The sequence below is a fragment of the Excalfactoria chinensis genome, chromosome 4, assembly GCF_039878825.1.
Source record: "Excalfactoria chinensis isolate bCotChi1 chromosome 4, bCotChi1.hap2, whole genome shotgun sequence".
NCBI classification, from domain to species: Eukaryota; Metazoa; Chordata; class Aves; order Galliformes; family Phasianidae; genus Excalfactoria; species Excalfactoria chinensis.
This window is the reverse complement of record NC_092828.1, coordinates 66,635,427-66,656,428: the sequence shown is the minus strand read 5'-3', so window position 1 is coordinate 66,656,428 and position 21,002 is coordinate 66,635,427. Positions and strand designations below refer to the sequence as shown.

The 21,002-nt window shown below is 36.7% G+C and overlaps 1 protein-coding gene across 1 annotated transcript; it reads right to left on the bottom strand.

The window, feature by feature from the left end:
* Positions 1-828: 828 nt before the first annotated feature.
* ASIC5 (acid sensing ion channel subunit family member 5) lies at positions 829-14,295 on the bottom strand. Its single transcript, XM_072336459.1, has 10 exons — positions 14,256-14,295; positions 11,634-11,940; positions 9,800-10,031; positions 8,485-8,604; positions 7,719-7,868; positions 7,040-7,187; positions 6,285-6,341; positions 4,862-5,030; positions 1,629-1,720; positions 829-1,028 (listed from the first exon to the last, which is right to left on the bottom strand). Exons 1-10 carry the CDS (start codon positions 14,293-14,295, stop codon positions 829-831), a joined length of 1,515 nt encoding a protein of 504 aa, XP_072192560.1.
* Positions 14,296-21,002: the final 6,707 nt, after the last annotated feature.

Below are 21,002 nucleotides of genomic sequence, written 5' to 3'. Positions count from 1 at the left end.
ACTTGGTCGACAGAGCCTATAAAATGTGAGGTCAGTAGCTCCATTGCCTTAACAAATGAATCTTTTCTGTGATTAAATTATAATTCTGCTATGTATTTCACAGTTGTGAAAGCTTATTAAAAAGAATAGAAGGAAAGCAAGTTTGTTTTCTGTCTCTGGAGTCCAGCAGTGTGAACTTGGCCTAGGTTTATCCTCTTGCTTAGATGCTCTAAATTTCTCAGTTTTGCACTTCTAGTAGTTGGCAGACTCATTAGATTTCATTTATTTACTTATTTTTGTGTTGCATCACTGGCAGACAGACCATGTACTGTAGGAATGTGCCTAATAACAATAACTTCTGAGTCTGATAGGCAAAGCTACACTGTCCTTTGCTGGAAGAAGTAAGCCGTATAACAATGCCTTTGTGAGCAATAAGAAATCTGCTTTTTCAGCATAGCAGTACTGCATCTTTATGATGGTTAGGGAACTCCTGGTGTGATATTTTGGCACAAGTGTTATTTCTCTTTACCCAGAATATTCAAGTCAGAAGTGCAAAGTTGCAATGAATGTCTGTTGTGTTTTTCTATGATTTTTTTTTTTCTTCTTCTTAAAATGGCAATTTAAAATAAAATCTTAGGTAAATATTTTTCATTGTGTGAGGAAGGTTAGGCTTTCCAAAGTTCTTTCATTAAAACTATCTAGCACAGTTAAATAGCTGTAGGCACTAAATAAAACAGGAAGAATAAGGGGTACAAGGGAAGGGAGCCATGGAAGATATTACTGTCTCCTTTATGTCTTAGAGATGAAGAGAAGTTGGAGAAACAATTAGTTTTGTGCCTCCCCAACCCATTAACATTCTTGTATTCCCTTCTTTTTTTCCACGTGTGTTGGTTGGTCGTGGGATGGGTTATTCCACTGAGGTATTTCAGGAGTTTTCAATAGAAGAAAGAGGCACATCCAGAAGAAATTGGTAAAAATATACTCGAGCAGTTCTATGATTGTAATCATACTGGCACCACAAAACAATCCAAGCTGACCACCTACATCAGCTGTGAAAGAAGGAGATAAACATATGTCATCCAAAGCGTTCGGTTTAGTCTAGGAGGCAAACAAAACCTTGCCACAATTCAAGTGCTTAATAAATTCAAAATACATAATCCATCACCTTATGAAAACAGAATTACTGTTCTTAAGAATGTTTATGGAAAAAAAGACAGATGTTTCTTAATTCTAAACAAAGCACATACAACAACATATTTTACTGTGGAATGTGTACTTAAAATATTTCCTACTTGGAAATATGGCTTTCTTAGCCATTCTCTTGCTTTTCTTCCCCACGTGTTCCCTCTCCCCTCCAGATCCCAGAAACTTCCTACTCTTGCTGTTAGTTCAGCATGCTGTGTAAACAAAAACTACTGCAAGATTAAGTTATTATTTTCAACTGTTTTACCTGCTATAGGCCATTAATGGCATGGCAGGAGGCCTATCAACAAGAAACAAAAAGCAAACACAATTATAACCATTATAGTGTAAAATACATTGTTTTTTGTTTATGGATAGTCTAGGACTTGGGACAGGAGAGAATAAAAAAACAGATGTTTTAAACTTTTTTTAAATTTATCACCAATAAATGTTAAAAATTCCCTTACCAAGTAACTCAGATATGGTCAAGGCCTTCTGCTGCTGAGTTATTCTGTAGCTCAGATCGTCATACTTAATGTCAATAATCACAAGGTTCTGTCTAATGACAAATACATGTAGTTTTACTTCAGAGTGCTGTCCATGCTTACCAACATCCATTAGTATGGACTGAGTTCATGCAGAGCGTTGGTTTCTTTTAAAGTACAATCAGATGGGAATTATAAAAAATGAGTTAAAAAAAACAAAAACACAACAAAACAGAAGTGTACAAATAACAATAGTTTTAAGAAGAGGTTATTGGAGGAACTGATCTTCAGTCTATGTTCTAAGAGCAACTCAGCCTAAATATACATTATGAGATAAACTCCTATTTCTTAAAGGCTGCAGAGATGAGCTTGTGTGGAAATTTTAATCATCCTAAGCCACAGTAAACAGTGCTTGGAAATGTGGTTTCCTACTGTTGTTTATGTGCAAATGCCAATAACATCCTGGTAATTTTAGTGAAGGTATTTGTGCAAAAAATCTCTTGCCCTATACTCAGAAGCATAGTTCTATCCTCTGCCAATGGCCTCTCATTCTTGCTGCCAAAGTGGAAGAGTAGGTAAATCTTTGTTGGAGCAGGACATGTGGAATGATTCAGTATGAATGAAGAGCTCATCTTTATGATACAGTGACTACAGATTCAGTGTAACTGCTAAATAGAAGATAACTAAACATTAGTGGAGGGAAAAAAAACAGACACAAAAAACAGTTGCATGTGTTGTCATGACATTAAAGATCAAATGTAGTAAATATTATTCAAAAGCGTGAACAGTTACAGATGTGGAGGTTGAAAATGGTGATGAACTTATTAATTTGATGTTCACTGAAAACACAGTATTGGTTATATGAAATGACTTCCATCCAATCAGTTGATAATTCTAAAATTAAGGTAATGTTAGATAATAAAAATAATCCTTTTTTTCCGTGGCTTTTACTAGTAAGTCCTCCTACAATTGTCTTTCAGTTACTAGTGATACTGTACAATAAGATAGTAAGCAGTGAACTTTTCCCGTCTTCTGTTTTCGGAAATTAATCAGTGTCTATGTTTTATAGCTCACAATATGTACTTTTTAATAGTTGGGCTGAATTCCTATTGGTTAAGGCTTGGTAACAGAAGAATGTTCTGTATTTTCTCTTGCCTAATTAAATGATTGTGGAGCTGTACATAATGTTTACAGGCAATAATATAATCAAGAAAGATAAAATGCTCTCAAAGGATTATCATCTTTTACGTATTATAATAGGTGCAATTTTCATAATCTCCATATAGTTTCTGTCCAAGTATAAATGTATGGCAGCATGTGCAGACTGCTGGCTCCAAGAGTGACAAAACTGGAGTCATGGAAGCAATGAAATATTCATAAATATTTCATTAGTCAGATTTTTTGCTGTTGTATATAACTTGAATCTTTGGATATTATGAGTTTGTGTAACATTGGTATTAATACTTGTATTGGTGACATATCTTTGTGAATTAATTCAGTTTATAAAACCATTCTAAATGTTCTTTGACAACTGGATTGTGTCTTTCTAGCAAAAAAACAAAACAAAACAAACAAAACAAAAAAAAGAACAACAATGAAACAACATAGAAATCCTTCTATTATTATATGATGCTTTTCCAAGGAAAATCAGTATCACTTTATTGTATTGTAACTGTAAGGCACACATTCCTTGTTTAACCATAAGTATACATGATATTTCTTCTATGAATTTAAATGTATTCAGATTATGCTAGCTCAGCACTACTACTGAGCAACATAGCTACATGCATAATGTAAGATTTAGCATAATTTCATGGATAAAATTTGTTGCCAATACCACAGAGACTTATTTTCACGCTAGATCTCTTCTTTGGGTATAGTCTCAGGGCTTGTTTTTTTCACCTCTATGTAGAATTTTCATTTATATGGGTAGAATCACACTGCTTTTCTACTTCAAGAGAATATGGATGACCTACTGGAGAGGAGCTCTGCAAGGAGGGACCTGGATGTCCTGGTGGACGACAGGTCGGCCATGAGCTAGCAGTGTGTCCTTGTGGCCAAAAAAGCCAATGGCATTCTGGGGCGCATTAAAAAGAACGTGGCCAGCAGGTCAAGGGAGGTGATCCTCCCCCACTACCCTGCCCTGCTAAGGCCTCATCTGGAATACCATGTCCAGTTCTGGGCTCCCCAGTACAAAAAAAGACAGGGATCTCTTGGAAAGAGTCCAGCGGAGGGCCACAAAGATGGTGAAGAGCCTGGAGCATCTCCACTGTAAAGAAAGGCTAAGTGAACTGGGTCTGTTTAGCCTTAAGAAGACTGAGAGGGGGCCTGATCCAGGTCTATAAATATCTGAGATGTGGGGGGCAAAGTGATGAGGCCAGACTCTTTTCAGCAGTGTGTGGAAACAGGACATGGGGAAACGGCCACAAACTAGAACATAGGAAGTTCCGCACAAATGTGCACAAGAACTTCTTTACGGTGAGGGTGACGGAGCAGTGGAACAGGTTGCCCAGGGAGGTGGTGGAGTCTCCTTCTCTGGAGATACTCAAAACCTGCCTGGACGCCTCACCTGGTGTAGGGAGCCTGCTTTGGCAGGGGGGTTGGACTCGATGATCTCCGGAGGTGTTTTCCAACCCCTACAATTCTGTGATTCTGTGAATATGGTGCCAAATATTTCCTAAATATTTTTTCTTTTTTTAGAATTTAAACAGTATTAATGCAATTTTACCAACAATAGAAAAGAGTATTACACTTGTGACATTTTTGCTGCAGTAAAACCTAGCTCTTCAGAACTTTCACAGCTTTGACAGGAAGTTTATTAGAACAGTTTTGGGTTCACGGATTTTGTTGGATGGATTGTTTGGTCTGTGAGTAGGTTTCATAACCCTACCCTTTCTTTATTCTTTATGATGAAAAGTTATATAAAATGTAAATTTTCAAGTAGGTTATTGGCAAAAGCAACAGAGAACATTATTGTTTAAATTGGGGTATCTTGTTTATGGGATCCACAAGTGTTAGTTGTATCTACATGTTCATACTTATCTAAAATATATAAACTCTTAAGTAATTTATTAGGCAAAACTGGTTATCTCACAATATTTTTAGTAACACTTAAGAGTGTATTTTTAAAAGGTCACAACACATTGTGCACACTGTTTGCACACTTAGAAGTAATTGATCATTTCTTTATTAGGTAAGCCATTAAAGGTGATTACCTGATGTACTCTGGACTCTTCTTTAGCTTTGCGGAAATGTATTTAATGGCATTTTCTCCTCCAAAACTTGAATAGGTGACAGTGGTAGGGTAATGTGTTTCTTCACATGGGGCAGGGCAAGTGGAGTTGTGGGTTCCTACTGTACATAATCCTTTTACCTCTATATCATCTGAAAATTCAGGAGGAATAGCTTTCACATTTCTAAAAGAGCATTCAGCATTAAGACTTTTCTAACTGTACAAAATGACTTTTAACTGATATATATATATGTATATTTAACTGATATATATATATATATATATTGTTTTTAAATAAAGACTTGTGTTGGTTATCCTTAGTAAAGTAGATACTTTTTTTTTCTCTTTTGAAGCAACAACTATCTGTAAGTAACACTTAGAAAACTGCATTATAATAAGGGTTGAGATTTTGGGGCTTGACTTATATTTTCCCCTCCCGTGGGTGTACAGCACCTGCAAATCTTTTTTGCCCTCATTTGGAATTGATGTGCTTATTACTTCTTGTCTATGAAACAGTTGGAGAAGTCTGTCCATGTATATGCTCTTGAGACAGTCCTGGATCTTGATATTTGCCTGGCTTCTATTGGCTAGTAGACAAATGCTGGTGTTAATTTACTGTCATCTGTCATCCTTCTATTCAAATACTAAATAGAAGTCACAGAATTCTGTAGGTGTGGCTGCTCATGATGCTGAGGAGCCATCCCTCTAATGAGGCTCTAATGGAAAGAAGTCATTATCGGAACCTGAAGAAGCTGGAGGCAATCAGTATGGGGAGAGGGAGAAAGTTAGGGCAAAACTTCTTCCTGAAGTATAACCTGCAATACGCAGTCATTCTTTTTGATGTGGGTGCTATAGTTCTGTGTTTGTAGTGCCTGTTGTCTTTGCCTCTGGACTTGTTTTTGCTTATTGGAAGGAATACCTAGGTATGATAGGAGTTGATTTGATGCATTCTTTCCCCCAGAATAATTAGCTAGTTTATATGTTTTCTTAATTATCAGCTTCTTTGAGGGGGGGGGTCACATCACATAGCTGCACCCAAAATAAAAGAAGATTTCTAAAATTTATGAGTAGTTACTAATCAGATTCTCTGGAAAATGTCATTAATGATAGTCTGTTGTAATGATTAACACATTCCATATCTGCTGTGTGCAGCTCATCTGCTCATGGGAACAAGGTACGCGAGAAAACATTAATTTTATTTACAAAAAGATAGGATCTTAAGATCCAGGGATTTTCAGTTAGATTTGTTTTCTCAGTCATCAAACTTTTGATTGAATCTGATCTCTGTTTTCAGAATATTAAATGAACTGGGATGTGTTCTATTTTTGTATTACTTTCAATAATTTGGGGTATTTTCTGTTATTTGGGATTTGCTTACAAAATAATAATATGAAATTGTTACTTACGGATTGCAGGATAAACACAATTGTAAGACTTCATTAAATCACATTCTATTCCATTTCCTTGAAAAGAAACATTCTTTTAGGAACTTAATTGAACGACCTAGCCCTTAGCTCTATTTACGCTAGACTGAAAAATAATATCATCAAAGCCTATGTGCTCCTTCATACTTCTCATTATATGTCTGAGATAACAATTCACTCCAGCACAGCACAGTGCGGGTACTAAACCAAAAGAGGTGCATAGTGATAGAGAACACAAGACCGGGCCAGGATGCTCCCTGGTGGAATGAACATCACTGTTGTGTTCCAGCCGAGATTGCTTTCAAGGCTGTGTCTCGGTCTTTGTGTTGGCTAGCTAAGGCAAGGAATTTCTGATTGTAGTGGTAGAACTAAAAAAACAAAGGAGGTGGATGGAATATACAGCTATGTCCTCAATGCTTCAGACTTTATGGGAGATTACTCAGATAACAATTTCTGTCACAGCCCTGAGACAGTCTTTTCTTTCAAGATTTTTTTTTTCTAAAGATGGCTAATGATCAGATGCAAGTCCTCAGTAGACCAAATATTTTGCTTGTAATCTCAGAATTAAAAAAAGAAAAAAAAAAAAAGACATACAAGTAACTTAAATAATCCCAGCTGTAGTTACCCTGCAAAGATCACCTCTGCCATTCAGTAGTGAGATATCTCCTAGTGAGGTAGTCTTTATATATGTGTATATGCGTATAATATTTAAGTATTATGATAGTGCTAAGAAATACCTGGAAGAATAAAAGGCAAACAGCCGCACCAATCCTGTATATACCAGGCCTTGCATTCCTGCAAACAGCCATTAGTACTGTAAGTATCTTGATACTGAAGCTTGATATCAGGCTTGCATTCTCCCCATGGATATTCTTGAATGATTGACTGTAGGGTATTGATAACAGAAGATAAACGTTTGTCCCTTTTAATATAGATACAGTTTTCTCATATTTTAAAGCGTTAAATGCAGCATTTTTGAAACATACATCAGTAACATTGCAATTTAATTAGAGGCGATTACAGTTTATGCTTTTGGAATTTTGAAGTCATCTCCACTCTCACACAGCAAAAACAGGACCTGTTCAGACAACCCAGGGCAGTTCTCAAGTTGCACCAGGAGAGAATACCAGGATTCTAATAAATCATTAGTATTAATGAGATGTGCTGATGGACAGCTACTGTGGTATCTTTGCATCAGCAAGACTGCAGGATGCTAACCTGAGTAAAAACAGATTAAGCAGACCATTGATATCGCCAAAAAAGTATTTTTTTCTTATTGACTGGAGAAAACTTTCTTCTTAAAGCTAATGGTGGCATGATACATATTTTAACCTCAATCTAATTCAATGTTGTGTCTCAGAAGAGAATTAGCAACAGTGAACACTGATAAGGTCACTCAGTGGTCAAGGAGCTTACCTTCAGTTGCTGAATTGCAACCTGCGCATGCATGCCAACTGGTGTTAATAAACCTAAACCATCAAAGCGTGGAATCTCTTTGGGTGAATGGATAACAAAAGTGATACCAGCATCAGTATAACCAAGGGCAGGATCATCGGTGAATTGCTCCTGATGCAAAAATAAATAAATAAAATAGAATCATTTAAAACAGTATGAACCTCCATTCATAACTTAGATTCATTCCTTTTACTTGCAACTACCCCACATATTAGTTAGCTTTCTACTGTTCTCTTGATTCTGTCACTCCTCTCCCTTAAAATTTCCAGAGAGCACAAGTGAATGTTTAACTCTTCTATGACTGTAGGTTTTAGTTTTCTTTCTTCATCTCACAAGGTGGTATTCCCTGAGTTGTGTGTGTGTGTTTGTTTTTTTTTTTGTTTGTTTTTTTCTGCTTAATTACAATACTAATGAGGCCAGAAACTATTGACAATGCAAAGACCAGACCCTCAAGTGCTTGTATAAAGTTAAATTACTTCTGTTGTTTTTGAGCTGTATGTACATTGTATGCATACATGCTTGCTCATAGCTTTCAAAACCATTTAGCTGGTACAGAGTTAACAGTCATTCTGAATTTTTAACCCCATTTTGGATCTTTAAAATACACTTTCACTCATGAACAGTCTTGGAAAAGGAATTTATGCAAGAAATCTGAATGTCTGATTAAAACAAAACCATCTATTTATCTGTGAGTTTTTATATGTTATAATCATTAGTATAGTTGTACCTGTTGGACATCAAAAAGTAAATGTAAGCCTCTTCCAGACAAGCTCACACTTCTTGCTGGAAGGTCATTGTAATTAAAAGTAAAGCAGTTTCCATATTCAGTGAAAATGTGTTCAAAGTCCTTCAAAAGAAAAAATAAATAAATAAGGAAGAATAACATGAGGGGGGGGGGGGGGGGAAGAACTTGCATTAATGAATCAAAATGGGCTAGTTGGTTGGGTTTTATCTTGTTGTTGTTGATTTTTCCCCAGAGGCAATGCTGAATTTTACAATTAGGAAAGATGGAAGTACTCAAAAAGCATTTCAACCCTTTCTACAAGAGATGACCTATAGAAATGGAAAGGGTTAAGTCACATAATTCATTAATGCACATGAGCTAGTCAGAATCATTTAATGAGGCTGTTGGTTTTCTATACCTATAATATGCTGTTGAAATGATAAATTAAAAACCAACAACAAACATGTTTTTCCAGTGGTTGTTTAGTGGAGACTGTTTCAAATGTATGCATGATATGGCATATGAGGGGTACAGGATTTGCATTTTTTTTTTCCCAAGCCACTTCATCATTGAACTCTTGATAATATGACTGCATTTCATAGCTTTAATTTTAGCTATTACATACTTGAGTCTTTTGAGTCAAGAGAACTCACCAGTGACTGAATTTTTATTTATTTATTTATATTAATCTAAAGACTGGATTAACCTGAAGGACTGTAGGACTGACTTTTCTGTTCACTTATTATATGGAAAATAGGAATTGCTTTTTGGAAAAATTGACATAAATAGGAGGATCTCATTCTTTTGTTACCTTCCAAAATTCCCAAAGATAGGTTATATTAATTTAAAATTCTTTTGGGCTCTGCTTGTAGTTACCCTGGCTGTCCATGTTCTTGATTTCAAGAATAAAACTAATTTCATCAGTTGAATGCATCTGCAAAACTACGTCATGCAAAGAAACTCCATTCAAACTGATGTCATAGGTTTTCTATGAGGAAGATGGATGGGCAGAGCTTGAAGGCATGACAGTTTTCAAAGGTCACTATTTAAGTGGAAGTGGGACTAGGCAGGGAGTAATTCAGACTGAAATTCCATGCTACAGCTCAGGGAGTCCAGTAGGCTGCCCTGCATTCAGCAGGAGAATGAGGATCCTCCTTAGGATGATCTACAGCTTGATTTATTTTTTCTTCTTTCCATTGAATGGCTGTAAAGGAAAGGAGGGGGAGTACCTGGCAAAGCCAGATATATGAAGTCAACTTGTACCAATATATCCCCTTTATCTTCACTCCTCTGTTTCAGCAGAGGCAAGAGTATTTACCTCTGGGCGACATGTCTTTCCAAAAAATTCACATTCCAGCAGTGTGCTGCCATTCAGATAAAATCCATTTTCCCTTGTAAACTCTTTAATGCTGAAGTTTTGGTTTCCAAGAAGGAAGCCATTTAGGTCTTGGAAATATTTGTCTTCCTTAGCAAATTTTTGAACAATTCCAGACACAATGTTCCAAAGGAAAAAAATGATTTGAAGGTTACTCACTGCATGAACTTGAAACCTGTCAATGGGAAGGAGAAAGAATTAATTGGAGCTCTGCAGAACTATTGGACCAATTTCAGCGCTCTTTTTGCCAACTGTATGACGTGGTTTGTTGCTTGTTCTCAAACTATACTTCATTCCTGTCCACCACACTTGCACTTTGATCTCTAGGACATGGATAAACAGTGTAGTCTTAATTTCTAGGAAACATTTGTCTTCAAACAAGAGAACAGGAAGGGGACCCCTTACCAGGACTTTTATAAAAACACTTCTGTTGTGTGGGGCTACTGAAAAAACAAGTAAACAAACAAAACAGATTGTCCATCTACCTAATCCAGCAGCCAGAACTATAGGGCCGATTAAAAGCTGGATGATTGTATTTACATGAGGAAAAGTACCTGGGAGGACCAACTGTGTTCCAACTGTGTTCCTTCATTCATAAAATTGATTTTGAAGTGCATCCCATGTACCTGTGTTACTATGGCACTAAGTCTACCTTCTCGTGAGCTCTGTCATTGGTGCTACAGTAGCAGGAACCAAAGGTGATCCTTTCTCCTAGAATCCTTCTGAACAAATTTCAAAAATTATGAGATGCTGGGTGTGCTAAAAATAACAAAGGAAGATTTGTGCCTCTGCTCTGACAGCAAAGAAAACAATTACTGAAAACAAGAATGAAGAATAAGCACAATAGGAACAGCAGATGGATGTGAGAGCACATTGTCACTTAGGCAGACAACTGGTAGCCAGCTGTGTTCTTGCTATGTGCTACCACTATGGTTAGAACAAATGAAAGATTTTAATACTGCACACTCAGCTCAAGGGACTTCTATTTGTGGTGTATATTCTACAGTGTAACCCAGAAGGACTTTACATAGGGCAATGGGAATGAAAAATAGTGAGGCAGAAAGGCACTAAATATTTGGGACTTGGACCTTCTGGTTGATTCTGGCAACAAGAAGTAGAATATCTCAGAACTTATCATTCTTGAGAAAACAATGTGAGTAAAATTTATTTATTTCTAAATTAACACATATTACATGTAAAACTCGGACAGTAGATTTATTGCTTTCTTTTTTAAAGCAGTTACATCTGAGTTATGGCCACTACCTTCAACTTTAGTGAAGTTCCTGCTTAAGTGTACGGCTTTCAAACATGCCAAATGCTTTCTTATTACAGATCTCACTAACATCAGTTGGAACTGCAAAGGGTGAGCACTAATGAGGAAAAAAAAATAACTGCTTTGCCTAAAATTTCTACATTTGTATGAAGCTTATATTTATATTTAAACTTCTCTGAAAATGTAGTCTTTGATTTTTAACTTTGATGAGTGATCACTGTCCCTTAGTTGCACTACAGAAGGAGCACTCATTGGCTATGATTTTACACAGAAGAATTTTTATACTTCTGGGTTTTGAATATTAAAAATCTGTAGTTAATTCTTCATTTGAAGACAGGAGAAGATTAAAAATCCGCCTTCCTTAATTCTCACATTTTCTTCATTAGCTGAATAGGATGGTGGAATGCAGATCCCTCACATTTGTGTTCCGTGGAGCCCAACTGCTTTATATTAGCCAGATAAAGATTTGTCCTCTCAAGAGAAAGCAATAAGCATAACTTTTACCTGTTCAGGCTGCAAAAAGTCACAGCAGGGAATTTGACATTTTCCACATGCTGAACTACCACAGTAGTGGTGGTTGGCCAGGTGAAGTAGTAGTTAAAGCGACTGCAGATTTGCCAAATGACGATGCCAAGACAGCTTGTGACCACTAGCAGCCACAGCACTCTGCGTGTCCTGCTCTGTGTCTGAACAATGTTATGCACTCCATGGAATGATGTGGATGAGGCAAACTCCTGACGATACTTCCTTCTGTCTTCCATGCATGGCAGAAGTTTCTTTGTTAAGTACAGTTGTATCTGTTCCAATTTTCCTAAGTGTTGACCAAATGAAAACAAGTTTTTTTTCAGATTAGCGCTTTAAAAATATTAGTACTTTAATGTCTCTTAGGAAAGGGACGATGCTGGAAAAGCATCTAGAAGGAACCATAAACACTTTGATCAGTGCACTTCCATCTAAGGGTAGAGTTCAGAAGATGTGTGCAAGATTAGCTGAGTTCTATAATCTCTGCCTGAGAACAGACTATACTGTGCAATATTTTATGCCAGGTGATAGTTAAGCATATCAATATAAAATGAGTAGTTCCCTTTCCATGGAAAAGACTGGGTTTCTGACATAGCACAGGATGCAGTAAAAAGCTAAGCATCTGATTATTACAGTAAATCCTATTAAAGTCTTGGTCCTTCCTGCTTTCTCTGAAAGATAAAAAGGAAATTACACATTTTTTTCAGAGTTTCACCCTTAAATTACTGGAAGTTTCTATGTAGAACTTGGAGGGTTACAGATTCAAAAGGAAATCTACTCTCCTATCTTTAGGTTTGTATTAGTAGATTTAAGAGTGTGGCACATTTTCTTGCATGAAACATAAACTTTATTAAACTGATTTACTAGATGTTGTTACAGTTGGGAAGATGAACAAAAAGATGTGTGAGAGTTATCTGCCAAAGCTGTCTTGAGCACATCAACTCTCTAGGATGTTGCTTTGGCCTGTGGGCAGACTGTGCTAATTAAATCCCAGTTGGTTCTGGATTTCAAAATATTTCTGAAAGGAAACAGCTTTTTATGGTTTCTTAATAATTCATATAAGAATTTTAATTTATACTGAGATTCTTATGACTATTTCTGCTGGAAAACTGCTCAAAAGTTCCTCTCCTAGCTCTAGTGACTATTGGATCCTTTTGCAGGGTTGTTTAGTCATGGATGCTCTTGTAACAAAGGAGGAATGATTATAAACTGTTTTCTCAGCAGACCATAATACTGACCCAAGGAGTATAGGTAGAACAAAATAGATTTTTTCTTGTTGCAAGATATAGATGTTGGGCACTGTTTTCAGGGTCTGAAGACACTGGGTTTTTGTGTTTTTTTGCCTTTAAGCATTCATCTTTGGTCTCAGTCTGGGTCTCTTAAAAAGAGCAGTGACCTAAATATATTAAAAATGATTGTACAATGTCATTAAATGATGATGATGCAAGATAGACAATAAGACCTTGGGCAAAGGTTACGTCTTAGCTCTCTCAAGAGCTAATTGTTTGATATGTATATCTTTTGGTAATGATACAAAGCACTTTTAAGGTTGACTCTGTGATTTAAAAAAAAAATAAAATAATTAAGTGGATTTAAAAAAATATTAATAGAAAATCCAAATGTTAAAGGATGTATAAGCAAGGAGGTGAGTAAATCAGGGGGATCCAGACACAGGAGCAAACAACATGTTTCAGTGTAGACAAATATGGAACATGCATGTAATAAGTAAGGCAGACAGACCGACATTCAGGATGAGTTGCAGATAGTTTGCCTCAGGAAATGCTGATTGCTGAAGAAACTGTGAGGACCATAACGGTTAGTCAGAGAAACCTGGTTTCTCAGTCCAGTGCTTTTAAAGAACAAATGAGTTGTCTACATATGTAACCAGGGATATCTGGCCAGGGACATACTATTTTGAGTTGGTCTAAAAACTTCAGAAATTCACATTAAACATAATGTTAATACTGTAAGCTGAATTTAATTAAGATTTTTTTTTTTAACCTTGGTAAGTTGACAATTCGTCACAATCCATAATTATTTGAACAAGGAACTGATAGGTAATAGTAATAGGCTCTTTTGATCTATTGAAGGTGGGAAGATGTAAAAGGACCCAGTGAAAAGAATGGGAAGTGAAACTCCTTCACAGAAAAAATAAAGTACAGCATCTTGAAAAATCAGTTCATCTTCATCTAGCGCTGTTATTATCTGGAAGGAGTTATTTCAAGGTGGCTACATGTGGCTTTTGTGCAAAGGTTACTTAGTCTGGATAGTTTCAGGGTTTTCTTTTATCCTTAATCTAAAAATCATTAAATTATGACATCATTCAGAAAAGTCATCACCTAGTTAAAGCTTTGTTACTTATATTCTACATGCGTACAGGCCCAATAGTTAGAGAGAATTCCTCATGTCCTAAGTGAAACTTCTATTTTCTGCAAGCTTTGTTTCATCTTGCCCTTCTTTATATCTTGATGCTGTAACCTTATCCAAAATAGAAGTTATATATAAGAGAGACAATGTTTCTTGTTTTGTTTATCAATCCTGACAAAAATACCCAAAAGTAACTAAATATTTTGGTGAGGTGCTGTAATATGTCTAATTACTTACCTTTAGCATCCAATTGGGTGAATCTCCCCAGCTGGTCCATGAGGCTGTGCTTATTTCAGTAAGGTGGGAAAGAATACAATACTGTGAATACTGTAAGCTGCCTTATCACTATAATCATTGCTAGCTAATGGCTTTTATAGAAAACTAAATGGGAGGTGATACTTGATGACACAATGCTGGGCAATTTACCTGCCAGGGTTGCTATGTTTTTCCTTTAGATATCATGGTCTGCAAAGTAAGAGAAGATTAGTTTTGAGAAGATTATTTTTATGGCAGGATCAGATGTTCAAGTACCTATTAGACCAATAATAGTTGAAGTCAGGCTTCTGTCTTGTTGCATCACCTTGTAAGTTAATTTTTCATAATTTCTTTTTCTTTTGAAAGACATATTTGGAAAAACTGTGCTGTTCCAAGCTGAATATGTTTCTTTAATCAGGTAAGGAGGGCAGTGAATGTCTGCCACTGGGTTCCTACCAGCAGCAGGATGTAACTCACCCTTACTTTGAATAGCTGTCCTTATAACCAGGTCCAGATTTCATGTTCTTGTGGGCTTCAGCAAGAAACAGGCTGAAGTTCTTGAGAACTAATCCTGAGGGTGAGGAAGAAGATGCATGCAGTTGGTCATTCCACTTACTCCTTATCCAAAAGAACAGAAACCACTTTCATGGAGAATGAATGGTGTGATCTTGTTTGAAAACAATTTCTATTAAGCAACAGGGCATCTAATGAAAGGCAGTGGAAAATAAGGGAAAGCTCAAACATGAGATGTACTTTGTTAGTCTTTTAGGAAGATTTAAAAAACTGTCACATTCACTTTATGATCTGTAGGGGTTGAAGATCTTGGGGTTATTTTTTCTTCTCACAAAGGTCCAATTCAGTGCCTGCAGCACGCTTGGGTTCCTAAGTGTGCTAACTTGGCTCCTCAGTGCCTCACTGACATTCAGAGTTCGCTGGCTGTTTTCTGTCTGTGTCACTTAAGTGGTGAGCTGCAAGTCAGATCATTGAGCTCCATTTAGCCATTCCAGTGTGAAAAGCATATTTCTGTACTCAGCTTCTTGGAAAGATGTCCTCTTCATTTTCTTACTTTTGCCTCATGGATGAGGCTTTCTACTGCAGCAAGCTTTGAGCAGTACTTGTATTCACTCAGGCAGTAAAGTACTTAACAGTAAACTGTTTTTCAACATCTATATGTAACTCAGCTGTACCTAATGCACTGCTGAGCAGTTATTTGCTGATCTGCTGATTCCTATCAACACAAAGCACTCTAATTTACTGTACTCAGACAACATGCTTACGTCACTTAAAACTTGCTTGAGTCCTTAAACCAAAATCATATTGGTCTGTTAATACTGTTATGAGCATAGGGTTAAAGATGTCCAAACTGCAAGGTGGTCTGTACACAGCAAATATTGATTCATCTTACTTTCTTGAAAAGTGAATGTCTTACAAAGAGTGTGTGTTTATGTAATGCATTAGATGAATATGGCATATATTCTCCAATTTACAAAAGAAATCAGTTTCAAATTTTTTTCTTTTATGGTTGTTTTATGTTAATTCTTAAGCAAATGCTAGGAAGTGAAACCACTCATCTTGTATTTGTTCAGTGTTCCCATGTGGCTTACAGTTTTCAGACCATAAATTGGTCATAGGGATCTTATTTTTTCCATTCACTCCTTGTCATATGTGTCTAGCTATCTAAATCACACAGCCTTTAATTCTTAATGCAGTAAAGGTTTGGAAAACCAACTGATGACATGGGTGGTCACAAGTTTTGTATTCATGCATGTTGTAATTTTTTTTCTCCGATGTGTTTTGAAGTCAGTCCTCAGTGCTTTTGAATTCTTTTATTGTACTGCCAACTTTAAAAAGGTGCTTCAACCAATGTGACTATGCAGCTGTTTGCTGAAACAAGGAGATGAGATGTTCAGATATGTTATATATCTATAGTCTACTTGCAACAGAATGTGCTGTAAGAAAACTTATGGGCCAGTGAAGGAAAATGCATACCTATATACATACACAGGAATACATATTTAGCTTTCACTGGACTTTTATCCATAAAATGACAAAATATTTCCTATCACCATCTGTTTTGTTGTATGAAACTCTTTGCTTTGTATACGTTAATGTTGCTTAAAATGATCATTCTTTCCTCTTTTTAATAGAAGCTGCTCAACTATTTACCAATATAGATGGCTGCAAATACTCATGCTGAATCCATGCATAAAACAGCAGTAAAAACAAAACACTGAGAAGAAAAAAGTGACCACCATCTGGACTTTTATGATGTGTTGTCACTGCCGCTTTATGGCAAGTGCTGGGATACGTGCAAAATGGTAACTAACTGTAAATGCGGGCATCTGTCTTGCTCCTTCTTTCAAAGCAGGTTTACCAGTGGATTCAGCAGTGAGGGGCTAGGCTTCCAAAAAAGGAGCTCAAAGAGAATTCAAGGACTTTTTGGGCATGTCTCCTTCCATTGTTCCACAGAATCAGCTGTGTCTGAAGAAATTTTCTGTTCTCATCAGTGTTTTCTAATGTTCTGCAGGTGCAGGCAGTAGAGATTTCTCTACTAATTTATCTGTTTTTATATTTATCTTGTCTTACAGTTATTTAAACCTTTTCCTGACTCTCTGAATATAGAAAACTGATTATTAGTCTTCACTTTGTAGGAAAAGTATTATCACTTTTCCTTGTGGTCTTCCCTTGAGCTATACAAGTCAAGCAAAGTTCATTCCCTTTCTCTTAATGGACCATATCTTCTATGTCAAACATTTGTGTTTTGTTTTTTTTCTTGCCATTTTCTTCTGAGATTTTTCCAAGTAGTCTTTATCTGTCTTGAAGAGTGGTGTCAGGGACGTAGTGCCTCAGACATCCTTTCTGAGGCTGGATGGAAAGGAAGTTTCACATGCCATGTAGAAAGCCGCAATGTGAAGTGAATCCAATGTGAATTTCACTTTCCATCTGGTTTGGTTATCATTACTGAAGTTCAAAGTTCCTCTTTGCTTCACTGAAACTGCACATTATTTCAGCACATTAAGATCATTTTGAATACTAGCCCCCATCTGCCAGCATGCTATTATACCTTCCAGGTACTTCTCATTTGTCAATTGGAGAAGTGTACAGCCTATTCCATCATCCAGGCCATTAATGATAATACTGAATAGCATCAGATTAGCAAATTACTATTGGAGTTTTCTGAAGCAGCCCTTTGCTCTTGCTAGGCAGCTCTGCTGCAAACAGCAGCATAGGCTGAGGCACGTGGAGGCATGGCAACAGCTTCAGTTTCTGACTTCATTGCACCTGACTAGTAGCCAAGTTTCACCTGTTAGGAGGGAAAAGTAAAAACTTCCCTGTACTGAAGGATAGAACCTTGCAGTGTGTAGTTGTGAGGTTTTAAAAGAGGATAAATTAGTCTAGAGGAAGCTCCATGGCAACCAATGTGTTCTTATGCATATATATGACATGTTTTTCATAAATGTATAGTTTAGATTAATATTGACGTTTTCTAGGGTTGAAAGGATGAAGATTTGGAAGTAACAGTGTGAGAACACCTTCTCCATAATTTGGAAATCACAACTGATCAGAATGTGAGGAGAACAAATTGTTCCTCTGGAACAATTCAAAGAACAGACACTTGAGGCAACATCTGAGTGCGATCTGCAGACAACACTCAATAGCAAAATCATCATCGTGAGTACTGAATATAAAGAAAATCCAGGTGTAGAAAGAACTAGTGGTAATCTGAGCAGAGTCTGCTTTTGATCATGGTTTGGGGAAGGAATGTTGATGCCAAGGCTTCTGACTATGAGAGGGTCAGAAGCTATGTGATGTGGAAGAAATCCTGTTGCATTCTGCAGAGCCAAACATGATAGACAGCAGGGGACTGGGGAGTTGTGCTGGGATGCGTGAGATGTAATTGGGAATTAAGTAAGTTGAGAAGTGACAACGTGGTTCTCTATGTTTAAGAAGTAGAACAAATATGATTAAAAAATAAATAAATCTTTGCGGCACTATCTCTTTGCTTTGTTTGTAGTTTGCAAGACCTTGAACTCTGTTCCTCCCCCAGATACAAATGCCTGATTGGATTATTAATATTGCATCAACTTCAGGCTAGTTTGTCTAAGCCTTAAGTCACTAAATTTTCTTTCTTCTTGATGCACCCTGTTAATTTAAAATGTTTTTTATACATCAACGCCAGTTTTGGAAATGGCAAAATACTTACTTGAGAGGAGGATGTTTCTTGGTGCTATGTCAATTATCTCCTCTTAACCTTCCATTTTTCTGCCTTTACTCAAGTCTCTGTTGTAATGTTTTTAATTGTTATTTTGACCGGGGAAGTTATTTTTTTTTTTCAGTGCTTATATATAGCATCCAGCACACTGAGGTTTTCTCTGGCTTAGTCTACTAGGTGCTTCAGGTGCTTCAGCTATGCAATGGGCATTGAGAAGAAAATCAAACAGGTATATACAAAAGCAGTGTTTTGAAATGAGCATGTGGTAAGTAGATAACATGAACTGTCAGATGCAGTTCAAGTGTAACTACCAACTTATTTATAAAGCAACAGCAAAACAATAAAAGAACTCCACATTTAGTAATGCCTTTATGGAAGTTTTCCAAGTTCCATACACTAAATAATGAGCAGGTATGAAGTTAAATTGGAGTTAAAACTCTTAGAACTCCTTCCAGTGAACAGGATAACAGTATTCCAGGAAAAAAAAACAAGAAATTCAGTTGCACCTTCTCAGCCAAAACCTGCCACTAGTTTCCATACTATTTGCTTCTGCGTTTTACTATTATATTAATGAGTTTGTTGTCTGAGAGATCAGTTCTTTCACCAATGGAACTAGCGATGTGTACATCTGTATATTGGTAAGATGTTTTACCTTTTAAATGCTCAATTTCAAAAAAGACACAGCTTAATTTGAGGAATTGCAGAAAAGACAGACTGTGAATAGGAGCTTCTTGCAAGCTCATAAGCCATGGTCTGGTACCGAATGGTATTTAGAAGTACTCAGTTACTTGGCAGGAAGTTTGAAATTTGCCCAGGGAATTGCTCTTTCACATGGTGTGCACTTCACTTATGGAATTCTTTGCAGCAGGCTGTGGATTCACAGTGTAAGGGTTATTATATGCAAGGACATATCACAGGAAGTTCTATGTTATCAGTATTGGAAAATAAGATGAGGAAACTATCTCACTGTAAACTTGCTTTTTGTTGTTTGTTTGCTTGAGTCTTCTAATAGGCTCCTCCCAAGACACCTTCTGCTTTCTAGTAGAAACTTTTAAGCTTACCCAATCCACTACAGATGCTATTACGTAGATAAAAATGATTTGTGCTGAATAACTCCTAGTTTGGGTTTCTGGAATAAGTGTTGGGAAGTTTCAAACATCACTTGTTTGTATCAAGAAGGTATCCAAGCTTATTATCCAGTTTATTCAAGTTAATGAACTTCAGAAAAACAAAATAATCTGTGGTGTTTTTGTAATCAGAATGAGAGTTTGAGCAGAAGAATGTCTAATGCTGCCCAAACTATTTGTATGTGCTTTTTTTTCCCCCATAGGCAATTTTGTGTTGGGTATCTTGAGATTTGTTTTAGGCAAACAAGTCACTTATAAATACAGAGACTCTTGTTGGATTTATGACATTATACAGTCATTCTCACTTCTCTCCTCATCAGTTTTCATCAGAACAAGTCTATTCTTTACTACAGCTGTATCTACAAAATACAGGACACTTCTGGCTTACACCAAATCTCCCATTGGCCTAGCTAGAGGGTGGCTCCTTTTTTTGCTCTTAGAATTCACATATTTAGTTTAAGTTCAGTTTGTCTCTTCTCTGCAACTCCATTGCAGATGTGATGAGCAAAGGTAATCCACAGCTGGGGAAGGGAAAAAGAAGGGGGATGAAGGTGGATTAAGAAAGAGGTTTAACAGCTGTCGTGCTTGGTCATGAAGATCGTGACAGTTGAAAGGCCACAAAGTGCAGTTCCTGGAATATGTACTTTTTTTTTTTTTTCCTACTGTGTTTAACTGTTTGTCTTGTATTCAGCCCAATCACAAAACAAAACTTTCTCTGCACTGAAGGTTAGAGTCCTTTGATACATTTCAGAATGAACAGAAGTCTTTGTCTGACTTTCATGCTGTAAAAATAAATAAGCAAGGAAACAGAAAGAAAGAGAGAAAAAGAGAAAATCTCAAGGGCATGCACACATGGTTGGCTTTCATAGCCTTGCTCAGTCATCCACAGCATGAACAGCAAGCTGTGTGTAATTACATCTGCTTCTACCTAGTTCTGCATGTTCGGCATGAGAAAGGGTAATTATGGTGCATTTTGGGAAGAAGATAATACCATTTAGTTAAAATCAAGGTTACATTTTGCTTTATATGTGGAAGAGCTTTTTCATCAAGATTCCTTTATGGCTGATCATGTTACTATAAAGAGATGGCAAAGGAATAGTAAAATCTCACTGGGGAAAGGTGACTAGAACCACTCAAGGAAAGATTAGATCCCAGATTTGAGCAGCTTGGAAGAAGCATAAATAAACATTTATTTCTCCATCATTTATAGAAGCATATACAGCTAAGACAGAGAGGCTGAGTCTAGCAAGACCTTATGGCTCTTTTAGTCTGTGCTGCTGTCCATATTGCCAACAGACAATTTCATAATCAAGTTGTACAAGTTAGCTTTTCTTTTATTTGCTCTATTTATCAGTACCAAGTTCATTTTGTACTTGTGATCACTTACTG